The sequence below is a fragment of the Agelaius tricolor genome, unplaced genomic scaffold, assembly GCF_023055355.1.
Source record: "Agelaius tricolor isolate 1412-34295 unplaced genomic scaffold, bAgeTri1.0.p SCAF_2, whole genome shotgun sequence".
In the NCBI taxonomy this organism is placed as follows: domain Eukaryota; kingdom Metazoa; phylum Chordata; class Aves; order Passeriformes; family Icteridae; genus Agelaius; species Agelaius tricolor.
The window spans coordinates 13,504,075-13,528,737 of record NW_027269262.1 but is presented as its reverse complement, the minus strand read 5'-3'; the positions used below and the strand labels follow the sequence as shown (position 1 = coordinate 13,528,737).

Here is a 24,663-nt window from a genome sequence, read left to right as displayed (position 1 = left end):
GCCTCATCTCGGGGAAATCTTTCATTCGGGAGACAGGGAGGCTCGCTCCCAGGCGAACTATTGACCCGTCCCCATCGGCGTGTCCAACGGGACTCACCGGGCAAACCCGGGGTCCCCGCCCGTTCCCAAAGCGGGCGCCGGTCCCTGCGCCGCGCGCGGGGCGGGGCCGTGGCGGCCGCGCGTGCCCGGGGCGCGCCGCGGGCGCAGCCCCGCGCGCAACGCGCCGCCCCGCCTCGCGCCCCCCGGCCCCCGGCCGCGGGCGGGCGCGCGCGCTGACGCGGGCGGCGCCCATAGGCGGAGAGGCGCGCGCGCGCTCCGCCCGCCACCTCCCCCCTTCCCCTGCCCCCAGCCCCGCCGCTCCCCCACCGGGAGCTCGGGCCTCAGCCGGTCCCGCCGCCCCGGCCCAGAGCCGCGAGCGCTCCACCGCCGGCGCCTACCGGCTCTGCGCGGGAGCCGGGCACAGGCGGGGACAGGGGGAACCGCCGAGGGAGCGCGCCGGGGGGAGGCGGAGACGGGGAACCGCCGCCGCGAGCGAGTCGAGCCCCGCCCCGCCCGCCCACTCCCCACTCCCCGCCCGCCGGGACCGTTTCGGCCGCCTTTCCCCCCGCTCCGCGTGCGCGCGCGCCGCTCCCGCGCCAGCCGGGCCGCATGAGCGGCATGAGCGGCTCCGCCTGAGCGCCGCGCGCGCCGCCACCTCACCGCTGCCGCCGGGTCCCGGCGGGCGTCGCGTCCCCCCCGCGCCGCCGCCGAGGATGCTGAAGATGAAGCTGCCCCTGAAGCAGACGAGCCACAAGGCAGCGGCGGCGGAAGATGCGACGGCGGCGGGGTTGAAGGAGCCCGGCGGTGCCCTGGACTGTCACATCCCGCTGCAGCAGCAGGTGCCCCGGGCCCGCGGGGGCGCCTCCGTGGCGGCGGGGAGGGGATGTGGGCTGGAGAGGCCGAGCCGGCTGCACGGCCTGGGGCCGGGGCCTGGGCCCGGCCCGCCGCCCCCCCCCGCCTCACTGGGCGCTCCGGGCGGCGGCGGTCCCGGCTCGGCGGCCGCTCGCACCGACAAGGAGACGGTGTACGAGTGGTTCGGGCTGGTGCTGGGCTCGGCGCAGCGCCTGGAGTTCATGGTGGGGCTGCTGGACCTGTGCAACCCGCTGGAGCTGCGATTCCTGGGCTCTTGCCTGGAGGACCTGGCCCGCAAGGACTACCACTGCCTCCGCGACTCGGAGGCCAAGGCCAACGGGCTCAGCGACCCCGGGCAGCTCGGAGACTTCCGCGACCCCGCCGTGCGCTCCAAGCTCATCGTCTACCTGGCCCTGCTGGGCTCCGAGAACCGCGAGGCCGCCGGCCGCCTGCACCGCCTCCTGCCCCAGGTGGACTCCATCCTGCAGAGCTGCCCGGCGGCTCGGCGGGCCCCGGCCGAGGAGGATGAAGAGGAGGAGGAGGAGGAGGGGGACGTGGTGGTGGTGATGGACGGAGCCGCCGAGAACGGGCAGGCCGGGCTCCCCGCCGCCCAGGGCCTGGGCTGCGGCGCGCAGGAGGAGCTGCTCCTGCTCTTCACCATGGCCTCTCTGCACCCGGCCTTCTCCTTCCACCAGCGGGTCACCCTGCGGGAGCACCTGGAGCGGCTGCGGAGGGCCCTGTGCGGGGACCAGGAGGAGGAGGAGGAGGGCTTCGGCCGCCACCCAGCCCAGGTAACGGCGCGTCCTGCGCCCATCCTGCTGCGCCATCTCAGCGGGTGGTTTCGTCCTTCTTCCATCGCTCCCCCCTGTTATTGTAGGAGCGGCTGCTTGCGTTCCCCGAATCCCCCCCATTGGGATGTGGTCCCTTCCGTCCTCCCCCTACCACGGCAGTGTCAGCCCCGGCCGCCCCCACAACCTCCTGCGGAGTGTCTACTACAAATTTCTTGGCGGGGGGAAGGGCTGATTTTCCTAGCCTGCCATGCTTTCTGGAACGCTGTTGTTTTTTTCTGGAACTCTGCCGTGCTGGAGTACAGGGTGCATAGTACTGAACTGGCTGTCTTGTACGCTGTAGGTCACTGTACGAAGCAGGAGTACAAGCAACAGCAACTAGCAGCTTGATGAGATTTGTAAAAATAGAAATAATAATAATAATGCTAGATAGAGACCAGATTGCCTAAGAGCGCATTCTTTAGGGGCTTCAAACCAATAGAACAAGTTGAAATTTTTTTTTGTATGGAGTCTGCTCCCTTGCCCCTTCACAGAATGAGACACAGGCTTGAACTTGGCAAGAATCAGGGCAGCAGTCGGGTCACCAGCTCTAGGGCTGGTTCTCTGAAACACCAGGTTCAGTGAGATGGCTGACAGCATTAGGAAAGGGGTGGTAATGATTTCACTAAAGAAACATTGTCACAACTGGAGCTTCTGTCCAGAGAAAAACTGATTTTTTTGGGTGGCTGTCAGGAAACAGCAAAGCTCATCCTGAAAGCAGATGTTCCACTTGTTGCTAGGATGTGGCTGTCACCAGGGATGAGGACTTGAAGTGAGTGACAACGGAAGCATTCTCCTGTGCAGTAGCTCTGTTTAAGCAGAGGTTTTCCTGCAGTGCCATTCACTGCTGCCCTCTTGATGAGCATTGGCTTTAAAAATTGCCCCATATTTATGCAGCCAAGCTGTCCTCATGGAGCTCTGCAGATTTAGGTCTATAGATGGCCTCTCCTGCAAAAGGGGAAGGAAGGGCTGGAAGATGGGTGTTTATAGTGCTGTTCTACTGAACCCATCAGGTTTTCATGAGTTAGTTGACAGAAAAGGGTACAGAGCAGTAAGGGTTGGGGTTTTGGGATTTTATTTCTAAGTTTGCTTGCAGTGCAGTCCATTTCAGCCACTTGTAAAAAACTTCTGCATTGCCTGCCGTGTGAAAGGAATGGCTCCTTCTGTTTGCTAAAGATGGGGTATGCTCTTGAGGAGTACCCAGAGGAGACAGAGATCAATTTCTAAGCCTTCTGATATTATATTTATTAACTGAATGCTTATATCATTTAAAGGCCAAAACGCATTTGGCAGGTCATAAACTAATGGGCAGATTTTACAGAACTGAAATCACAATGAATTTGGAGCATCAGTCCAAAAAGTGTTTATTTTGGCTCATTGGTCTGCATCAAGTCTAGTTCTATCCCAGAATTAATCCTGAAAGTCCATCTTTCCGGGGAAGAGATTGAATTGCAGGAAGTGGTAAGACTGGACACTGTCCCTTCTGGGTTTAAAGTGCTAGGAACCGGAAACATACTTCCTGCCTGGAACTGGCACAGCAATTGTAGCTGCTCAGTGTGTCCCACCAACTGCAGTTGGGAGGGAGAGCAGGCTCCCGTGAGCTACTGGAATTGAAGTCAGTTTTGTGCAGTGTTCTGGCTTCAGCATAAAAGCAGCTGTCCAAGTTGTGGTGGTTTTGTTTACTCGGGGAACACTGAGAGACCCAAGTCAGCTTGGCTGAACATGTACATCACATACTCCGTACTCGACATAGCAGTGAAATGGCAGTGCTTCCATAGGCTTTCCTTCTCCTTCCCTCTCTTTAATGGCTAATTTTAAATACAGCACAGCCTTTCTGGGAAATAATGGCTGACAGAGAACCCACTGAGGGATCAGTGGGTTTCTGCTGAGTATTTTCAGTCAGCGTCCCACGGGGACGGTGGGACCCTCGCAGATAAAAGGCTGGAGGAGATGGAGCCAGTAGCAGAGTTAAAGGCTTCTCTGGCAAAATGCTGCCGTAGCATTACACTGAACTTGATTTAAAGTCCTGTCGGGTGTCCACAGGCCTTTTCTCCTCCTTTAACCTCTGAAATTTGAGTGCCTTCAGGGCTCTGCGTTTGTGAACTGGAACGGTTCATAAAGACCTCTCTGAAATTTTATTCAGCTGGGCTCGTGTCAGAAGGGCTGGGCTTCATCTCCGGGAATAACCCGCGCCGTGCCGGGCAGCCCAAGCAGCTCCACTCGGGAGCCCTCGCGGTGGTCCCGCGGCCGGACGGGAAGCGCTCTGGCAGGCGGTGCCTGGGAGGAGGACGGGACGGCTCCATTTGAGGGGCACAGCCGGGCACGGCGAGGGTAGAAGGACCGGCGGGAGGGGGAGCGGGGTGGACACGGCGCCCCAGAGCACCGAGCACCGTCATGGCCCGGGAAAAGGGGGTGACCCCTCTCTTTGTTTGCGGGGAGGACGGGTGGGTCAGAGATCGCCGGCGCCCCGTGAGGGCACAGCCCCGCTGCCCCTCCGTGACGGCGGGGGCGGAGGGCCGCCCGGCAGCGCCCTGCGCAGACAGGGACGCGGGGCCTGATGGGGGCCGCCGCTTCCCGCCCCGTCCAACATGGCCGCGCTGGCTCCCGGTCACGTGCCCCTGGGGCGGCGCCCGGCCCGGCCCGGCGGGAAGGGGCGGTGCCGCCGTTGCATAACGGGGGGGCTCGGCCCGGGCCCGCCCCGCTCCCCGGGCGGCGGGCGGGATGCGTGTGTGCCGGGACTGCGGCGGGCCCGGCTGTCGGGAGGAGAAAGCGCAGCAGCGGTTCTGTGCACAGAGGCTGCCAGCTCTGCTCTGGTCTTGCCGTGCTTAGCGCTCCCGGGCGTTCTCAGCTCCCGGCTTCTGACCCGTCAGAAGGCGGTCACTGAGCTGTTGTGCATCGGGTGGGCCGTGAAATACCAATGCATTCCTATGGCTGGCAGCAGCCAGGCATAGGAAAGCAGCCTGCAAACTGGAGGAGTTCAGAGCTGGAGTAGAATCAGGCCGTTTGTCAGTTCTGAATTCTTTAGGGCAAAGGATTGTGCTATTGCATGTGGCGGATCTAACTAAATGGCTCGGTTTGAGGTTTTGAGGAGCTGTAACACCTGGCTTCAGTGAACACCAAGGCTTGAGAGGTTCACCTGCAAAGAATTTGTGGGTGATTTACTAGAACATAAAGCAATTTGCTTTTGCCCATTGTTGGGGTTCTGTTTTCTGGTTAGGGTCTGTGTTGTCTGATAAAATTGAGCTCACTATAAAGTTGCTTCATGACAAAGGATTAATAAAACTGTTTCTGTTTTTAGTGTCTTATTTCAATGATTTTGAAAAATGTAACTTTTTTAGTGATATATTTTAACAAATTCAGCTCAAAACACGAAGTTGAAAGTTGGGAGGTAGGACTGTTGCAGTGGGAGGGGCAGAGCTAGGATTACCTTACAGTTGATAAATTTGGTTTCTTTATGAAGTGTTTTCAATTAAGGTTAGGGAGTTTTTATGCATAAAGTAGAAACACTTGATACTATTTTCAAATTCTTAATTTAAGGTGTAGTTTATAAGAACATCTTTTGGAAAAAAGTCATTGGTGTGTTAAACTGCAGAATATCAACTTTGAATCTGAAGTTGAAGTATAAGAATAAATCAGCAGTATTGGCTGCTGAATAAAAGAAGCGTTAAAGTGCAAAGATCCTGTTGATACCTCTGTATATTGGTTTAAGTAACAGAACACATAGCTTAACTCTTGCGTTGATTATTTTTGTTTAATAAGTGCACCGTTATCAAAGCAGTTTGACTTTATTGTTTATCTTTCTCCATCCCATCGGATGTCTGGGATCAAAATGCTGAAATATCAAAGAAGCTCTGTATATCCACGAACATAATAAATGTGGCTTTCATTAGGCACTGGAATATTTAATCAGGCATACTTGACAGAAATAGAACCAAGGTTCTGTTGAAATAAGCAATCTCCTGGAGATAATAGTTGTTGAATAGTAATATAATTAGTTGGCTGCAGGATTCTTCACAGAAAAAATTCTTTACTTACAAACAAAGGGGAAGTTTCTATTTACAGGGTACTTTTCTTAGTGCTACTTCTATTTATAGGATATTTTGTGTGCAAATTAGAAGAGTGCTTTTATAATTGATCTTCAGTCACTTGCAGCAGAATAAGGTAATAGAATTTAATTTTAGAATCTAAGAGCTCTGTCTGCAATGCACTGTTTTTAGTGTCATAGAGTTGAGTATAAGGAAAAGTGTCTCTTCAGAGCCTGGTTTAAATAAGAGACATAAAGATTAAAAATGTCATTTCACTCTTGGCAAAGATCTTTTAAATAGTGGTGCACTCCAGGGAAATACAAATGTTTTAGAAGTTCTACATACTGAGATGAAAAGTATTCCAGCTGCCTCAAAGAACCTAACAGCCTTGTCTCTGAACAGGAATTTCTCTGTCTCCAAACAGGAGTTAAGAATTTCCAGAAACATTACTGGAAGTCTTCTGGAAAGGAAGTCATAGCTAGATAAAAAACAATGCCTAAAATGAATGAGTTCTATCTAGATGTGCATGCTGATGTTCCAGGAAATTGCAGAGTAAAAGCTTTCACTGCTTTGAGCTGTTTTAGCTGTTTAATTCTAAATATGAGGTGTTAGTACAAGTTTGTAGCCGTTCCCAGACCCATTATACCGAGTTAATCAGCCTTTTTGTTGTCCCTGACAATTTGTTGTCCAGCAGAGTAAATGAATACTGAGGGTGTTGAAAATAGACCCCTGACTTCCTGATGCTTGTACTTCGATTGCTGTAGTTGAGCTGTGGTACAGTTTTCAGGGTTGCCCAATGCTGACTTATTTATAGGTAGCAGGATCTCACTGGGCTTGGAGTGCAGAGGACTCTGAGCTTTTTCTAAAGAGCTGCAGAAAACGGTGCAGACAGCAGCAGTAAGATGGTTGTGTCTGTGAACCCTCTGAAGTGTGTAGGATTCTGCCTGCCTAAATCTGTCACCTTGTTAGTTTGTCATTATCAGTCTCTAGCCATAGCTGTCCTAAGCAGCACTAAGAAAGCACTACAGCTGATTCTTCATTACTGTAATTAAAACAAAATACCTTCAAGAGTTGGTGAATTTCTGTAGTATCCTCCAAGTCTAAGGGTTTATACTTCTGGAGACCAAAACTGTAAGAGATCTGGCTAGAAACTGCATTCCTTTGTGAGTTTATTGCCTTTCCTCAACCTCTTTCCTCAACCTCCTCAATCTTGTCTTTTTGGGAGAAGAAAGTAAAAATATTTTGAACAGCTAAAGAAAATTTAGTGTCTTGTGAAGTGTCTTAGGAGCAAGATAACCACAAGACAGAGATTTTCTGTTATTTGAAAATGCTGTACATAAAAGAATACTTTCAAACTATGCTGGAGTTCAAGGATTGGACGAAATGATATATTGCCCATTGATGGTAATTAAATGTAGTAATGAAGGCATCGTCCCTTCTCAGTACTGACTGTACTTCAGTGAACTACTCTTCAGGGGCAAATGTTTTTTAAATCTTCCCATCACTCTAGACTGTTATGAGAATAATTTTTTGTATTAGTCTGAACTGCTACATTCAAGTAATTTTATTTTTATTCACTCAGCTTACAATAGCACAAGTATGATGTTGCAGAGTTGTTAAAAGAGCAACCACCTGGGGATAGAGTAATGCTTGAACTGATACTTGGCTGGCTCTAGCTTCAACTTCCCTACTGTGTCATGGACTAGCTAGGTTGGACTGAAACTGGTTTAGGTCCTGTTAGAAGCTCAGGTGGAGGTGAGACTTAGAAGACACTTGTGTTTCTAGCAAACATGAGGTGCAGTATTCCCCCAGCACTGTAAATCATAGGTGTAGCTGCCATGTCTAGTACTTCAAATGTAATTGCCACAGGCTGAATTTGTTCATGTGATGTAAGAGGGTTGGTTGCCCTTTGTCTCAAAATTGTTAGGATTTAGTAGTGCTATAAGTTAGTTATTGTGTGATTGCTGAAGCTGTCATGTGGTGTCATTTTTTTCTCAGAATCAGCTGATGTTTTGTCAGGTGTTTGTCTCCACTGTAGCGTTTTGTTGCTGCCTCTTACAGGCAGACTCTTAACATAGTTTAGCGAAACAAATATGCTTCAAAGTACTTTTAGGCACCTGTGCATACTCTCTATGCAGTCCAGCTTACTAGATATCAGTTAAAAGGGCAGTTGCACATAATCCATTTGAACTGTATGTTCAGCTATTCAGGCTTTTACTGCATATTATGGGATTTTATGAGTGGTCACAGTACCATGAAGGGACTGAGATTGGCTGTGTCGTCTGGAGGTCATCTTGCTTAAGCAGGGCTACCTACAGCTCATTCCCTAGGACCATGTCCAGATGGCTTTTGAGTGTTTTCAAGGATGTAGACTACACAGCTTGTCTGGGCAACCTGTGCTCAGTCACCCTGACAATGAAAAAGTGTTTCCAGATGTCCAGAGGGAACCTCCTATGTTTCAGCTTCTGCCTGTTGCTTCTGTCACTGGTCACTGCTAAAAAGAGCCTGGCTCCATCCTCGTTGCACCCTCCCTTCTGATGTGTGCATACACACACACATTTTTATAAATATAGATCTTTTTCTGCAAAGCTACTTTACAGTCTCTTAGGTCCCCAAATGTGTGGTGCCTGTAGTTCTTCCTGCCCAGGTGTAGGATTTTGCACTTTTCTCCAGCTGAGGTTCTGTGTGGAATAAGCATTATTGTTCTGGAGCATTATTGATTCTATTTAAAAGTTGACATGTAAACATCTAAGTTGTATGTTGGTTTGGCCAAAAGAGAGATAATTTGGTGGGTTTTTGTGGTCCTAGATCTTGAGGCTCATTCTGCTTTAGTCTTGTAGAACAGAACAGCATCTCTCCATCTTAGAACAATTGGATGGTGGCTTTGCATAGTTCAAAGTTTGCAGATTGGGGCATGGCTTAGCAGCAATGTCTGTTGGGCATTTGTCTGCAGTCTTGGTCTTGCATTTGCCTAGCAGCTTGTCTGAGACAGTACTGGATATTTTTGATTAGGGGACAATCTGTTGTATCAATGTGTAAGCATTAAATAGGTTTTGAACATTGATGCTCTATATGTTTGCATTTGTGAGTATTAAATGCATATGCTGGATTTCCATTTTAAAATGGCAAGAATGTTCTATCCCTGTATCCAAGCCACACCCCACAGTGGTGGGGTGCAGGTACAGTTGCTCAGAGTGTTGAGTAAGGCTGCATCTCTGCTGCTGTAGTCATCAGGAGAGGGTTCAGCAGCACACAAATACACAGGTAGTTTCACCTGGTTGTTGCTTCTGGAGAGGAAATGTTGAACCTTTATGCTACCACAGCTATGTAGCGATACAGCTGTGAGGCAATGAGAGCCTGCAAGTTTTGTTATAAACAAATCATGGCTTTGGTCTTGTAATTGGCACCACATCTGTTAATGATTATTCTGACATCACTCAATTTTGTTGAAGGTGCAGATGCTGTAGTTGATGGCTCACAATCATGAGTTAGACCTTGATTTTTTCCAAAATGCCTTCTTTCATCTGGCTTTGTTTGTCAGTTCCCACTTGTAGATGAATGAACAAGCTGTGCCAGTTTACATCTGCACAGCTTGCAAGGCTGAGTAGTGCTGTCCCTCATAGCACATTTACTGTAGTTCTTGCAGAAAAATAATATTTCATATTTGGGCATGTAGAACTAATCAAGCTGTCCAGCTGCTGGAAGTGTGTTTCCCTTGTTAGTGCTCATCAGAGCTGATGAATGAATAGTTCTTTTATGAAAGTGCAGTGCAAGCATCAGAAGACTTACGTGCATCAATCGCTTGCTCGTGATGATTAGTAAGCTATCCAGTAACAGATTTCACTGCATATTGCCAAAGCAATGCCAGCATCACATTGTTTGATCAGTCATCTGCATTGATAGAAGGCAGAGTTTGGACATCTATCATGTGTAGGTGAGCTGAGATCTCAGCTCACATGGCATCAGACAGAGCAACATCCTTCTCAGCAGGATGGCTCACCACTTTAGGTATTTGGTGCTTGTGTTACAGACCAGCACCCCTGGACCTTGGGGCGTAAACACTTCTGGACTGCTCTTCAGGAGGCTGATTGGTAGAGTAGCATGAAATAAGCCTCAGAGGGAAGAGGGGCCCCAGAAGATTGATTGGTATTACAGAATCACTTCTTCTGAGCTCATTAGTGATGCATCTCAATGACGAGGAAGTCAGGCAGAAATACTAGGAGGCCTGTGTGGATAAGTAAGTTGCTTCTTGACAAACTCAAACATGAAAAGGAAGGCTATGAAGGGTGGAAGGCAGTGACAGATACCCTGGGAGAAATACAGACAAACTGTTTTAGCAGCCAGGTTAGGAAAGCTAAAGCCATGACAGAACTAAATCTAGCCAGGGATGTCAATGGCAACAACAAAATCTTCTGTAGATACATGGGTGGTAAGGGAAAGACTCAACGTAAACGGCATATTTGGTCACTTGGAATATGGAGAAGGCCGAGGTACTCAATAAATTTTTTGCCTCAGTCTTCACCAAGTGCTTCAGCCCACACCATTGAAGTCATGGCAGCAAAGGCAGGATCTGGGAGAATGAGGAACCACCAGCTGTAGGAGAACATGTTGAAAACCATCTGAGGAATGTAAGGGTGCTCAAAACAATGGGACCTGATGAGATGCATCCATGGGTCCTGGAGGAATTGACAGCTGAAGTATCTCAGCCTCTATCCATCATATTTCAGAAGTCATGGGAGTCTATTGAAGTTTCCACTGACTGGAAAAGGGGAAACATAAGCCCCATTTTAAAAAAGGGAGATAAGGAAGACCTAGGGAACTAGAAATTGGTCAGTTTCCATTGGCAAATGGAAAGTAAGGAGGCATTTGATGGCAAAGATGGCTTTGCTGAGAACAGATAAATGCCTGACAAATTTGGTGGCCTTCTACATCGGGGTTGTAGTGTTGATAGGAGGAGTGACTGGCATTATCTCCCTAGACTTGTGCAAAGCATTTGGCACTGTCCCACATGATGGCCTTGTCTCTAAACTGGAGAGACATGGATTTGACAGATGGACCAGTTGGTGGATAAGGAAATTGGCTGGATGGTCACACTCAAGGAGTTATTTTCAAGGGCTCACTGGTCCAAGCAGAGACCTGTGACAGCTGGAGTTCCTTGGGGTTGGTCCAGGCACTGGTGCTGTTCAACGCCTTTGTCAGTGACACGGACAGTGGGATCAAGGGTACCCTCGGTGAGTTTGCCAATGACAGCAAGCAGTGTTTTGCAGTTGTCACACTGGAGGGAAGGATGCACAGGGACCTTGACAGGCCTGGGAGAAGAATCTCTGTGAACCTCATGAAGTTCAGCTAGGCCAAGTACAAGGTTCTGCTGGTGGCTTGGTGTGGAGGCCCTGGGGGGGCTTCTCCTAAGTTACACCCCATTGGCTCCTTCCCCTGTGCCTATGCCTGAACATAGGTGCTCCTAAGGCTCTCCCTCCATTTTCCCTGATTGGGCCTCACCTTGATACTGCCTGGAGACCAAGGTCAGCCAGGAGGCCCCTGGGGGAGAGAGCGAGACCTTGGGTAGGAGTGTGTGTCAGAGAGGAGAACATCTCGCCCTGTGGCTGAATTAAACATCTATGGATAGTATGCAAAAGCCTTTTTCCCTCTTTGCCCTGGACTTTACTAGCAGCAATTCAAACTGCAACAGCTTGGGACAATCCTAAGTACAAATACAGGCTTGGCAGAGAATGGATTGAGAGCAGCTCTGAGGAGAACTTGAGAGTGTGGTTTGATGAGAAGCTGAATGTGACCTGGCAATGTGTGCTTGCAGGCTAGAAATCCAACCACATTCTAGATATTAGGAAGAAATTCTTCACTGTGAGAGAGGTGAAGCACTGGAAGAGGTTGCCTGGAGAAACTTTGAATGCCTCATCCCAGGAGGTGTTCAAGGCCCGGTTGGATGGGGCTCTGAGCAGCTGTTGCTAGTGGAAGGTGTCCCTGCCCATGGGAGAGGGATTGGAACTAGGTGATCTTTAAGGTCACTTCCAACCCAAAACATTCTATGATGATATGATAGAGTCCTGGGAAGTGTCTCAAGTGATAAGGTTTTTTTTAACATAGTACTTGCTTTCAACCATATGAGGATAGATCTGTTTAATACAAAACTCTGGTGTAGATTGTAAGAGGAGATAATTTTTAGGGTACTCTCTTAGCTTGTTTCACTTTCAAGGAGAAATGTAGTTAATCCTTCAGCCCATCACTGAGATCTGTGTGATTATCAAATTAATTATCTGGCAGCTGGTTTGGGGCCACCCACATTTCCCGCTTCACTATATTTTAATCATTAGCAGCAGCACTGTGAGTTGCAGTCAAGTCTTACAGTGACAGAGGCTTATGTGAGAGTTAACCTTACACTTGTGTGTGTTGTGTGAACATGGGATATGTTGTATTCATTGACAGGAAAGGATGAGCACACATGCTGGTTCTGTACAGCATGCCCTTCCTCAGCAGTGTATCAGGCTTTAAAGGGCTTGTGTTCCTGGTGTGACTGGCGCCACATAGCAACACATGATGCCACTCTTAATATTCTTTGGCCCTTCAGACTTTGCAGTCACTTGCCCTAGAGTTGTCGGCTCTGACAGTGGCACCTGTGTTTCAGTTACTTGTGAGTTTGACGTAGAACTGTCACAGCAGGTAACACCAAAAATGAAGAGTAGTTATGCAGCTTAAGACAGGATCTGGAGCTTTGCAGGCTGTAAGATAAAGCTGTGACTGCTCTGGATTTCCCACTGTCTACCTCCTGTGTTGTAAAAGCCAGCAGTCACAGAATAAATATTACTGGTTAACTTTGGACATGAAGAATTCTGCAAGTGAATAAATTATGAATTTATTACAGTTATTTTATAATAATCGATATATATTATTTAAATATGTAATTATTTAAATAAGGTTTGAAACCTTAATGTAATATTTTGCAGTTTAGAGGGGGCCTTCAACTGCGGTTGTAGTTTCCCTGTTACAGACTGCTGCCATGGATAGAAAAATAACCATTCTAGAATAATTCACTGCAAAAGTATTTGAATGCTGTTACAGAGATGATATATGTGCTTGGTAAGAAGCAATTTTCTAGTATTAGAAGGTGTAGCAGCAGTATTTAATGCTTCTTTGACATGAGCTGAACAGAATACTTTTTTGAAGTAAATCGTATTTCTATACATCTCCTAAAAACTGCTCACAGTTTATTTGACTTTTAAACTAGCAATTATTTTTTAGAATAGTCTGTGATTTGTTTTCCATTAATCAAAACAAATATCCTGGCTTTGAATGCAAGAGAACGTCTGACCTCAAATTTGATTGTTTTTACATCAGGAGTTAACACTTAACCAAACCAAAGTACTTCCACTTTTTCTGCCCACAGTTATGAAATGTCTGCTGAAACAGTATCAGTGGGTTTTTTGAAGTGTTCTGGAAGTAGTTCTCTCCAGAGCATGCTTGTGTGGTGGCTTGTTTGAGGGGTTATTTTAGTAAACTAAACTTGAAAATGTGCTAAAGCTGTTAAAAATTGCAGTCTCATTGACATACAGCTGTTTGCCTTTCTTACCCTATATCTGACATTGAGCTCATAATTTATTAGATGTTTGCTGCGATTATTTACTGAGTGACTGGGGACTGGTGTGAGTTTTATCTTGAAGAAACAAAGCAGGCTTTATATTTTAAATCTGATGGCTTTGAAACCTGAAATTACCAATGCTCAGCTCAGAGCACAAACCATACACTGGTTTGATGAAACAGCTGAAACAGCTTTGGACTGCTGTGCACTTGCTAACTATGCTGGTATTGGTATCACTGACCAAAGTTAGGTTATCAGCATGCCCAGGGCAGCCTTGATGCCTGGACACTGCCTGGGTCTGCATGTGTTGGATATGCTGTTAGGAGTTGCCACAGCTCGTACCCGCGCTGTAGATGAAGTAAAGCTGGTTTTGTAAGATGAAGCCAGCTTTAGCTGGTATATCTGTCATATCTGAAGGAGTTTGTTGAAGAATTGGCAGGGAATTCATATGTCTTTTGCCACCTTTGTGCTTTCTCATTCTGGTCTTTCTGTTGTGATAGTCTTGGGGTCCTCTTCAACAAATACAGCAACTAATCTTGGTTGATGATTTGTCTCATCACATTGCACAAATGTGATAATAACCCAACCAACCACATATATTCTGGCGCTTATTATGCTTCCTGCATTTAAAAATAAAGAATGTTTTCTGGAGATTTATATTTCTTCTCTACCCATCTTTTGTGAAGGTCTTTGAGTGTTCTTCATCCTGTATGAATAAATTTAATTTTCATGCAGACCAGTTCCTAAATGTTCGTGGTGCATTCAGTTTTCCCGAACTTGCTATTTCATCAGCTCATGTTATACTACTTGTTACCGATAGACAAAGGTTTTTTACTTAAAAAAGATTAATCCAAACACTTGCTAGTAACTTCCTGTATTTCCTAGTTCTTTCTGCATGTACCTTTTGATGGCAATGTGTTGTTTCCTTGAACATGGAATTAAATAGCTGCATTTAATGTCACTGGATGTTTCAAAATATTTCTGAGTTTTAACTTGGTTGTAGGTCAGTTTGTTTGCTTGCTTTTGTTTTAGCAAGACCAGGTCATTAAAGAATGTGTAAATTGATACAATAATGTTTCATCCTAATTTGGAAAAAATTATATAGGCTCTTGTTATCTTAGGGAAACCACTTGTAGTCCATGCTATTCTAGTACTTTTTTCTTATTTATCATTGTTAGCCTAGATTATTCTTTATTCTCTTACTTAGCTGTCTATGTTATCTATCTCCTAGGATTTCTTGTTGTGTCCCTTCTTGTGCACTGTATTAATATGTGTTGGTATATAATTTTGAAGTCTGCATGTAAATGTAGGGGGAGATGAACTTTCAGTCTGTCCTTTTCTCTATCCAAGTGAGGGTGTTGGTGGCGACTGCTTGTGTTCTGAACTTGAGCTTTAGTAAGAGATGCATGGATTTAGTTGATTAGAGATGCATGGACTGCATGTCCTCATAGACTGTCCAAGCAGTTACTCGTGATTCCCTACACAGAAGAGGTGGTAGGCTGAAGGTACACGGCATGAATATAATTGAGGAGAATATATTTAGAATGTAGTGAGTGAGTAACATGACTTGACATGTTAGTAGTTGAAAGAGTTCATGCTAATTGTAAATTATCACTGAAGTTCTGAGCTAATGGTCTTGAATTGTCCAGTTTGAGATACCCCGTTCCTTACCCTATTCTGTTTTTAAAATAAGGTCAGTGAAACATTGGAGGTTATAGATGACATTTGATAAACCATAAATAAAGTAAGAACTGAAATGGTTAATGAGCACCTTTTTGCCACTGTCAAGAGCTTCATGTTTTTGTCGTGTGGAATAACAGATAAAGGGTTTGTGGGTTTTTCTGTAATACCTGCTGAGTAAGAGGGCAAGCTTAGGTAGCAGTCCTTCTACTAAGATGTGTCTTTTTTTTTCTCTTTCTTGATTTAGAACGACTTTTCCCATGGTGACTGCATGTCAAGTAATGAGACCAGTTTGCTAGAACGAACCACAGCACCTCATGATGGACTCCCAATGGCTTCCCACAGACCTCAGAGAGAAGGTATGTTGTCTGGGCTTCCTTTTGAGGAAGGCTCTTAAAGGTTTCTTTGAACATGAAACTCTGCTTGGAGTTGTAGACATCTTGTATCTTTCTTGCTGTTACAAGAAGCTGCAGTGATTGGTAAGTAAAATAGTTTCTCTGCCACCTACTTGGTCTTTTCTTTGTTATAACAAGTTGTCATTTGTGTTAACTGCTAACTGCTAGTGAATGCCTGCATGAAAATTAGCTGCAAATGGGCTTCCCACTGAAAAAAGGGGCAGGATTTGGGGGAGAACAAGAACATATAATGCAATTGTATTAAGAGCATTTGAATTTTTTAAGGAAAGCTAAACACAAAAATATTGGGAAGCAGTCCATAGATTTTGCTGCTTGATTCAGTTGTATTTGATGACATTAAAAAAATTAGCAAAGAAAACCCACATATTAGCAGGTGTTATAGAAATGGCAGTTTGGAGAAGTGAAAGGCTTAATAGAAGTCACTGTTTTGGCTCTGTTTGAGAGAATAAGAACAAGGCTTCTGAGCATAAACAAAACTCTGATATGCCATTGCCAGCACAATATTTTCTCTTTGAAGAAATGAGCATTATTGAAAACAGATTTATTCTCACCCTTTATTCTTCAAGAGGATTAGCAAGTTACTTGCCTACTCAAAATTAGTCAACAGATAGTGTGCAGATAGGAAGGAGCTAACAATATGGAAAAACGATTGCTGTTCATTTTGTCCTCATAAATGTCCTTTTGTCTCTAATGTGGAGATTTAACTGCACTTTGAAGGCAGGCAATTTGAGAGATTTGATTCCTGGAAAAAAAAATACAAGAGGAAGATAATGGCAGATTACAGACAACAAACCTGTTTCAAATCCTTTTATGGAGTTCAAAGTGTTCGTATTCATGAATTAGAAACCTAAAAGGGGGAATCTCTTTAGTAACACTCAAATTGAGTAACAGAAGCACAAAAAATTTGAATAATTTAATCTAGCAAAGAGCTTAAATATTTTTCCGCATTTGTATTATCATAGTGAGAAACCGCAGTGAAGGATCAGAGTACCTTTGTGATATTTGCTACACAGTTATGTGGTAGAGATTCCCTGCTGCAGAAATCTCCTTACTGGTTAGAAATACCACCGATAGTAAAACTCAGGTTTTATTCTCAGCTGTGATGACTATGAATTTTTAAAGCTTGACTTAGAATGGAAGCAGTGTCATGTATACATGCTTTACTTAATCATCCTGGATGCATGTTCTGTGTCCAGAATAGAGGTAGAGATGTGACATGCCTCATTGGCTTGTGTATTCAAACTTTTCTTCCAGCCATTTAGAATATTTAAAATGTCATTATGGAGACAGAATTACAAAGGAGTCTGTTGAAACTGTAGAACTAAAGCTGTGCAGCAACAACAGTGTAATTACCTCTTGTATCATGCATTATGATGAAGCGTGCAGCAGAAAGAAGTTAAGGAAGTTGAAGGTACTGCATTGTGTAATAAATTTTTTTATACCTGAGGACAAATTTTTAGCATTGAGAATACTCAATAGTTTAAAATAAGCACAGTCTCATTAGGGAAAAAAGCTTGTCTGTGAATGCTAATGGTCTTAGTTTCCTAATTGTGTATGCTAAATATATGCATGTAGTGGAATGCAATTTACACCACTATTCTCAGTTCCAGTCATGGGAATCAACTTCTTAATTAACTTATGAATATGAATTCCAGTATCAATTTGAATGTTAGCCATTAAGAAATTTTACTGCAACAAAACTTTTGTTGTGCCGTAGTCCTCCTTCTAACAGCACTTGAATCTATACCAGACAGGTAAAAATTAAGGTCACTAAATATTCATCTTTTCACAAAATATTGTTATTGTCTGGCATCTTTAGCTCATCTCAGATTTCTTTCCATTGTAATAATAAATCTTCATTAACTGGTAAAAATGAACTGCTTGTCTGTCTTCCTAACTCCCAGCTAGAGGATTATAACCATTGTATACCAGCACATTCAGTATTTGTCTCTCTACTAAGAAAATTGGAAGCTGTAGCACTATCACTAGACTTATTTGCTGGCTTGTTGTTCCTTTATGGAAATTGCCAATGCTTAATTCTCTTAAAAATGGCATGTTTGATGGGGATGAGACTTGATTTGTAACTATAACAAAATTAATTTTAAAATGTTTACATTATATCAGATGATAATTAGCTAATTTCCGTTAATAAATTTTGCAACATACAATTGCAGGAGGTTTAATTCTTTTTTTTTTAGGAAAAGACACTGTTGTTATGAGTAGTTCCCAATATATCCCATGTAAACATGCATTTAAAAATTGAAAGGAAAACATTAACTGTTAACACCACCCACCTCCCTCCAAAAAAAAGTAGCTTCTAAAGCATTGAAAGGAAGCATTGATGAGGTCGAGCTGCTTTTAAATAATTTTTTTCTTTACATGTAAAGATGTGTTCAAGCTTGCACTAGAATAAAATTCTCTTGCATTCTTAGGCCAGCATAGCAGCAAAACTGGAAAGCCCATCTCGGCTACATAAGCGTTGTTATATGGAGTATTACCTGAGCAATGCTGTGTGCCCTCAAGAAAGTCTCCAGGCCCTGAAAGCCATATGGTGCTGCAGTTTGCCAGGTCACAGCCAGAACTCGCCTATTGTTGTGTACAGTAGGCTCTGGGGAAGGAATGTGAAATTAGCAAGTACTTATAGTACCTTTGTTCCCTCTCGGTTCAATTCAATGACACTCTTTACAGTACAACTGTCAAAGCTTTCTGCTTCTTCTTTGTTTTCTGTTTGCTGACACTCATTTCTGTCTCCTTCAGTCCTTCCCTAACTAATTCTTTTTGCCTAAGTACCCTCAGAAATGTGGGTATTTGGCCTTAGCTTGTCCTCATTTACTATTTTGATGTTTCTGATGCCTAGGTGTAGAAGGTACTGGCTGTTTTTTTATCAACACTTGTTATTTCTTGGAGTAAAGATACAATTTGACTTCCTTTTATTGTTTTTCACTTATAGTGGTTATATTGTTGTAGTTATGTGACATTTGGTGTAAATAAGCTCTTGGGTAATGCATAGATTTTCATGATGTGTGCCAAAGAGATTATCATTAGGCCAGAGAAATACTTAGAGCAAGGTTCTGCCTGCTCCCGGCAGCTTGTCGCAACACAACAGCTCCTAAGGAAGAGTTGCACTGTGTGCATCAGGATTTAGCCTACAGGCATGCTCAGAGAGTCTGGGAAAGTAAGGAATGGTTTGCAAACTGTCAGTTTTGGAGTGCACAATAAGGTGTTTTTCTTTCAGCTGTACACATTGAGAAGATAACCCTGAAAGACGTATCAAGAAAAAGGGCTGACAAACATTTGGAGTACACATTCAAAGTAAGCAAATAATCTCCAGGATGTTAAAATTATTGTCTATGTACTGCAGATACATACAGCTTGTTTCAAAAACCTTCACAGGAGGCAATTTTGAGATTCTTTGGATTATCTTGTGATTCTTTTGAATTCTGTGTACAAATCAGGTGTCATACGTAACTGTTGGCAAAAAGTGTGACGGCATAAGGTGGGAACGTATAAAACATCAGCCATAGCTGGGTGTGTGACATCAGTTCAGGAAACTTGGCTTTTTCTAACTCATAAGAATTCTAAAGCTAGAAGTTTTAGAATGCTCAAGTGGCACAGGAGCGCAGTTGTGTCTGCAGCTGTAGATTGCTTGGAGTCATATGGTCATCTTGGGTCTTGTTTCTTGCTGTTTATCATATGAGGGTGGAGCCTGTGCTTTTTGAGAAAACTTTTTTGAGATTGGTGCCTTTGTTTTGGACTTTGTTTCTTAAGGCAAAACCAAACAAGCTGGAAAACGGCCAAAAACTGGACAGCCTGTCTGGTGTAGTCTTCATCTATGGTAGTAGCTAAGGGCAGCATGTATTAAATGATAGTGGCTGGTGGTGGTGATGTTCTAGTTGAATCAAGGTAGTAATTTTCTTAGCAAGGGCTGACTAACACTATGAGTCATTGTGCCAATAGATGTGAATCTGGTATTATACCAGATTTGAAGTTAAAGTTAAATGGTCCCCTTTTTCACCCAAAAAAGAATGGTTCACATCAAACATTCTAGCTGATATTTGACATGGGGGATGTCTTTGAAGAAGCAAACTTAAAAAAAGCCATTTTGAGCTGAAAGTTGATGTGTTGATTGCAGAATTTGATATTGTATTCTGTGATGTTGTATTCTCTAAATGGTCTGTGATGTTGTATTCTCTAAATGGATGCACTCTTCTTTTGTTGAGGACAGTAATGTGTGGAAGGTAGCCTTCAAAGTCTTAAGGATTAACCTGGCCAAATATTTCAACCACATCATAGATTTTTTTTCCAAATAGTCTGTGAAGTTAGTATGAAGTAAACTACAGTAGGAGATGGAGAAAGTGTGTACAGAATGTCTATAGGGATTATAAAAATTTAAAATAAAAAAACTATTTTAAAGATTCAGCATGTAGACAGATTTGACAGTGGTTTTGAATTTCTTTGTTAAAGGGGGAATGTGGAGATATTCTGGCGATTATTTCAATAATCTTGAAACTCCACCTCAGTTCTTTTAGGAAAGAGTTTCCTTTCCTCATCTGTGCAGGTATATTCTGTGCTCTTCACTGTAGATAATTTTGTACTTGCCCAGACACTGCTTTTTTTTAAGGTTGGAACAGCAATTGTAGTCATGGCTTCCCAGCTGAGGACACTGAGGGTAGTTGGCATTTCTGGGGACTAAGTTGAAGGCAGTTGGTGGGTGACATTACTCTATCAACTCCTGAGAGTAAATGAATGTTTATAATTGTTGTGTCCACTCCTGTTGCCCTGAATCTTCCCATGTAACTAATTGGAATCTTTGGCTCAGAAGTGGGCTTAAAGCCAGGCAGCACTCATCTAACCAAGCTTACTTATTTTTTACTCAAAACATGCATGTGAAGGTGCTGTTTTACTACTTGCATGTCGTGTCAGAACAGTAAGTTACTGAAATTTTATACAGGCATATGCCAGAATGTCATCTGATTCTTGAGTGCCTTCTTCAGTAACTTGCAGTACTTTTTATGACTTGTAGCCTAAAATAACTTCTATATGATTGTGTAAGATTTGAGTCTGAGGCAGATAAAATTATTTTATAGGTAATATAAACAGATTTTTTGTTTTGTTTTGACTCCTGGTAATGACAGTGAGAGCTCAATGCAATATATCTGACCTACAGTCATTTTCTCTGGTACCTATTTTTTGTGGTTAATTATTTCTGTTTGATACAAGTCCCATAATCACAGAGCCTTCTGCCTGGCTTCTTTGTGAGTCAGTAATCTTCAGGGACTTCATTGTATTTCCTTGAGTTTGCCCATGCTCCCTTTAGCCACAAATTACATGAAGGTGATCCTAAAATACACACTCAAAATTAGTATGTCTTTGAAAAAGTACAGCCTTATCCCTGTTTTCCCTGGTGTTTGCTTAATTGCGAATGTTAACTCTGAGACTGCCAAATTTATGGAATTGTTCTGACAAGCTAATTGCTATGAAATTTGGAAAAAGTCACTTTCCTCATTCTTTTTTCCTTCATTCTAGGTAACCTGGTCTGATTTTTCTGTAACATGTGTAACAAAAACACATCAGGAGCTTCAGGAATTCCTGCTAAAAGTATGTATTCAAATATGAAAGTAGTGTTTATACATCAGGTTTATAACTTCAGAAGTATTCTAGGAGAGCTGTGATTTCTGAGGTGTAATTATAGAAACAAAAGCATGCCAGCAGATTTTTGTACTTCACAATTGTATTAACCATTTAATTATATATATTGGAATTAAGGATCTTGACAGAAGAAGCAGCCCTGGAGAATGTTTGGGGAGTTTCCCGGAGGTGATTGTTTGTCTCATCTGAAATGGCACTTAAAGTTTTTAATTGAACTACCATAAAACTACCAGATGAGGTTTTAATATTCCCCACAGACCTCATATATAGGTACAACCACTGGTTGTTTGCTTGTGTTCCTGCTGGAAGGACCTTAAAGAGTATCATTTGTTATGTTTAATTAGTGGGACACAGCCATAAGCATAATAGTTTTTAATTTAGCTGTTGTATTCTTCAGTAGAACAAAGGCTGGCCTATTCATCATCACAAGAATTTCAACTTGAGGAAAATCTAGCAACTATATGTGTGTGTGTGTATGCATGTTTAAAAAAACCAAGTTCTCTCAGTTGTTTTCCCCTCTGCTCTGATCAGAGAATACATTTCTGTGCATAGACCATGTGCAGACCCCATCCGTGTGATGACCTCGAACTGTGTGTTCATTGTCAGTGTCTAATATTTCGCATTCCACCTATTCTGGGAAATTATTCTATATTTAATCTCTTCCCTACTCAGGGCAGTAATGAGAGATCTGTTTTGGACATGTTTTGATGTTATCTGGGGTTCTTAACTGCAGTGTTAATTGCAAGTGGAAAGCCAGTCACTGTACAAAGGTCATTGTCTTGTTCACTGTTTAAATTATCAACATTGTTTTCCGGTATTCTAGAAACTAAGCAGTGATTATTAATCTAGTTGAATATCTGGTTCTAAGAGTTCCCCGAGCTTGGTTTTGGGGGATTTAAATTCTGGATGGCATGTCTGGTTGCACGTGGGTTATCCCACAGCTTAGGGTACGTGCATCTGCACCTGAAGAGAACCCTAAAAACAGTGTTTCATACAGGGTCCTGTGCAGCTCTTGGATGAACATTCACATGCATGCCCCCATTCTCCCACATGTGTAACATCAGTGTCTGAAATGGACCTCCTAGAACCTACTTCCCTCCTGGAGGAGCCAGGAAAACAGACATGGTCCAGAGTGTTGAAGAGTTGTGCTGTTTGGCTGATATAGGGTGTTTGATGTGCTGGCTTGTGTGTTCCAGCAGTGTCTAGGACATGGCAGGACAAGAAGAAGACAACCAGAAGTTGCTATGAGCTTCCTGAGGTCTTCTGTGGAAAATATGCTAAGCTAAAAAGTATATTTGGTTTGATAGCTGTAGGTATAGAAGTAAGAGAGAATTGTTAAGTAAAGCAGGACAGAACTTAATTGCTTTAAAAAGCATAAAGCGCAAGCATCCACTTCATATGCCCTTGTATTTTGGCTTTTTGTTGTTCTTGTTCCAATCTACATGGCATTGTTAAATAGTATGCTCAGGTTCCTAGGGACAGAAAAGAATGGTCAAAATACTTGATGGAAAATTCCAATGCTGCATATGATAGAAATAAGATAATGGTAAAAATTGTTTCAGAATAGAGGCATTGTTGGGAAAACTAAGGTAGTAAATGGCACAACTTGGATGCTTAAATTAAAGGCTGGCTTCTCTTAGGTGATAAGCGTAAAAAATTTTTGCAAGTAGGAAATTACCCACATATGTGGAAGGACTAATAAGCTTGTAAGTCAAGGCTGTCCCATTACCTTAAGCACCTAATCTTGGGTTGGTATAACTGAATCTTTAACTACAGAAGGAATTGCATTCCTTTTAATGGAAGTTTTAAAGACAAGAAGGTAACTGTTTCCAGAGACAAATCTACATACAAAATACTAGGATAGGAGATTTGATCATTCCTACACTTCTGCAGTAACTTCCTGGTACCTTTTGGCTAGCACTGACCAATTCTTCAGTCAGAGTTCCTCAGTAATGCATATTAAAGCCAAAGGGTCCATTAAGAACAGCTGCTTTCAGCCCTTTGTGGTTTTAGATCTAAGACATTTCAGGTGTTGTAGTACTGTACTAACATAATACTAACAGCACTTGTCTGTCTGGATTCCAGGAGTTCCTCTTATGTAAGTTACCAAGCAATTATCTGTATCAAACACAGCATCCCTTGGTTTGTACCACTTGATTCAGTGAAAGAATTACTGAGTGCTGGGCTGTTATTCCAGTAGCTGGATGCAGTATCCAGCTGGCACTCTGGGTCAGGTGTATTCCAGATATGCAAGATGAAGATGCTACTTTAGTGTAAATTGCTGAGTGCTGTTGATCATAACTGGTGGCAGATGTTAACCACATTAGCAATAGCTTTGAACTTCAGTTAAAAAAAAGCCTTTTTCGGTGGCAGTTTACTCTTAATTGCACCATATTAAAATATTTTTTTAAAACGTAGATTAACAAATTTGATCAGCTTTGATGTACTTAAGTACAATATTTGAAAGTTCTAAAGGTGAAAAAACTTTGTTCTGGGGAATAGTCTTCATTTAAAATAGACGTGCTCTTAAGTAGCAAGCGTTTTGCCTTCTCAACTAGAACATCAGAAGACCTCACTTTGTAGTATTGGCATTGGAAAGTTATAATGAATTTTGATAAGGTATTTCAGTGTTTATAGCAACTGGGGAGGGACTCGCTATTGATTAATCTCAGTGTTGCCTGCTGAAGTCTAGTGTATTAAATACTGAAATGGTTTCCTTTCTACTCCCATTTATTTAAAATAGTTTAGTCTAGCTAAGTGATGATAGTGAGTACAGTGCATTCAGTCACACCTGGTTTTTTTTTTTTTGTGTCGTTTTCAGAACTAATTTCTATATGTGAAAGATTTAAGGAAATAAATTATAAAAAAGGCTATAAACTATCCTGAAAAGACCATAGTATTTGGTAGATTTCCAAATATAATTCTTTCAAATAGAGCTTTAAACAGTTTTATGCCTGAATTTTCTGTGAGTATTTACAGCAAAGTGTTTCTCTTGCCAAACTAGATGATGTTGGTTTGTTGTACCTTTGGTTTGTAAAATACATCACTCAAACTGAAACAATTGAGTTTCTTGTTGATACCAAAAGGTATAAAGACTCATAGTGAAAAAATATAGTCTTTAAAATGTCAACTACTCATTTTTCATGTTGACCTTTTTCTCAGCTCCCAAAGGAACTGTCTTCTGAAGCATTTGACAAGGCTATTTTAAGAGCACTAAATCAGGGTTTTCAGAAGAGGGAAGAACGAAGGCATGCTGATCTTGAGCCCATAATCAGGTAAATGTTTTAGCAAATAGCCTGAAGTGCATCACCAGAAAAGTGATTGAAGTCAAGCTAGAAGACTTCTATGGACAGTGGAAATTCTGCTACCTAAACCAAATTTGCAAAGAAACTGGGAAGGCAGTGATGAAATAGATACTCTTGACTCTTAGATTTTCTTTAAATTAAGACTTTTAGTAAACTTCATAGAATTACTTCTTTGGAAGTAATTGCACAATAATGAAAATATTTGTCCTAAGCAGCATTATATATAGTAATGACTGGCATTTGTGGAAGGATACTACCTCCTTTACACAAGGGTATATT

The 24,663-nt window shown here is 43.3% G+C and overlaps 1 protein-coding gene across 4 annotated transcripts in view; it reads left to right on the top strand.

The window, feature by feature from the left end:
* Nucleotides 1-337: 337 nt before the first annotated feature.
* The window catches only part of ZCCHC2 (zinc finger CCHC-type containing 2), a 44,882-nt gene continuing 20,556 nt past the window's right edge, over nt 338-24,663 (top strand). For 2 of the 4 annotated variants that reach the window (XM_071453442.1, XM_071453434.1), the window contains exons 1-5: nt 338-1,682; nt 15,262-15,373; nt 18,666-18,742; nt 20,957-21,028; nt 24,242-24,354. In XM_071453442.1, coding sequence (XP_071309543.1) covers nt 753-1,682; nt 15,262-15,373; nt 18,666-18,742; nt 20,957-21,028; nt 24,242-24,354 — 1,304 coding nt within the window. In that variant the 5' untranslated portion in view covers nt 338-752. The remainder of the gene's footprint in view (nt 1,683-15,261; nt 15,374-18,665; nt 18,743-20,956; nt 21,029-24,241; nt 24,355-24,663) is intronic. The other 2 variants (XM_071453429.1, XM_071453421.1) reach the window with 1 other exon arrangement.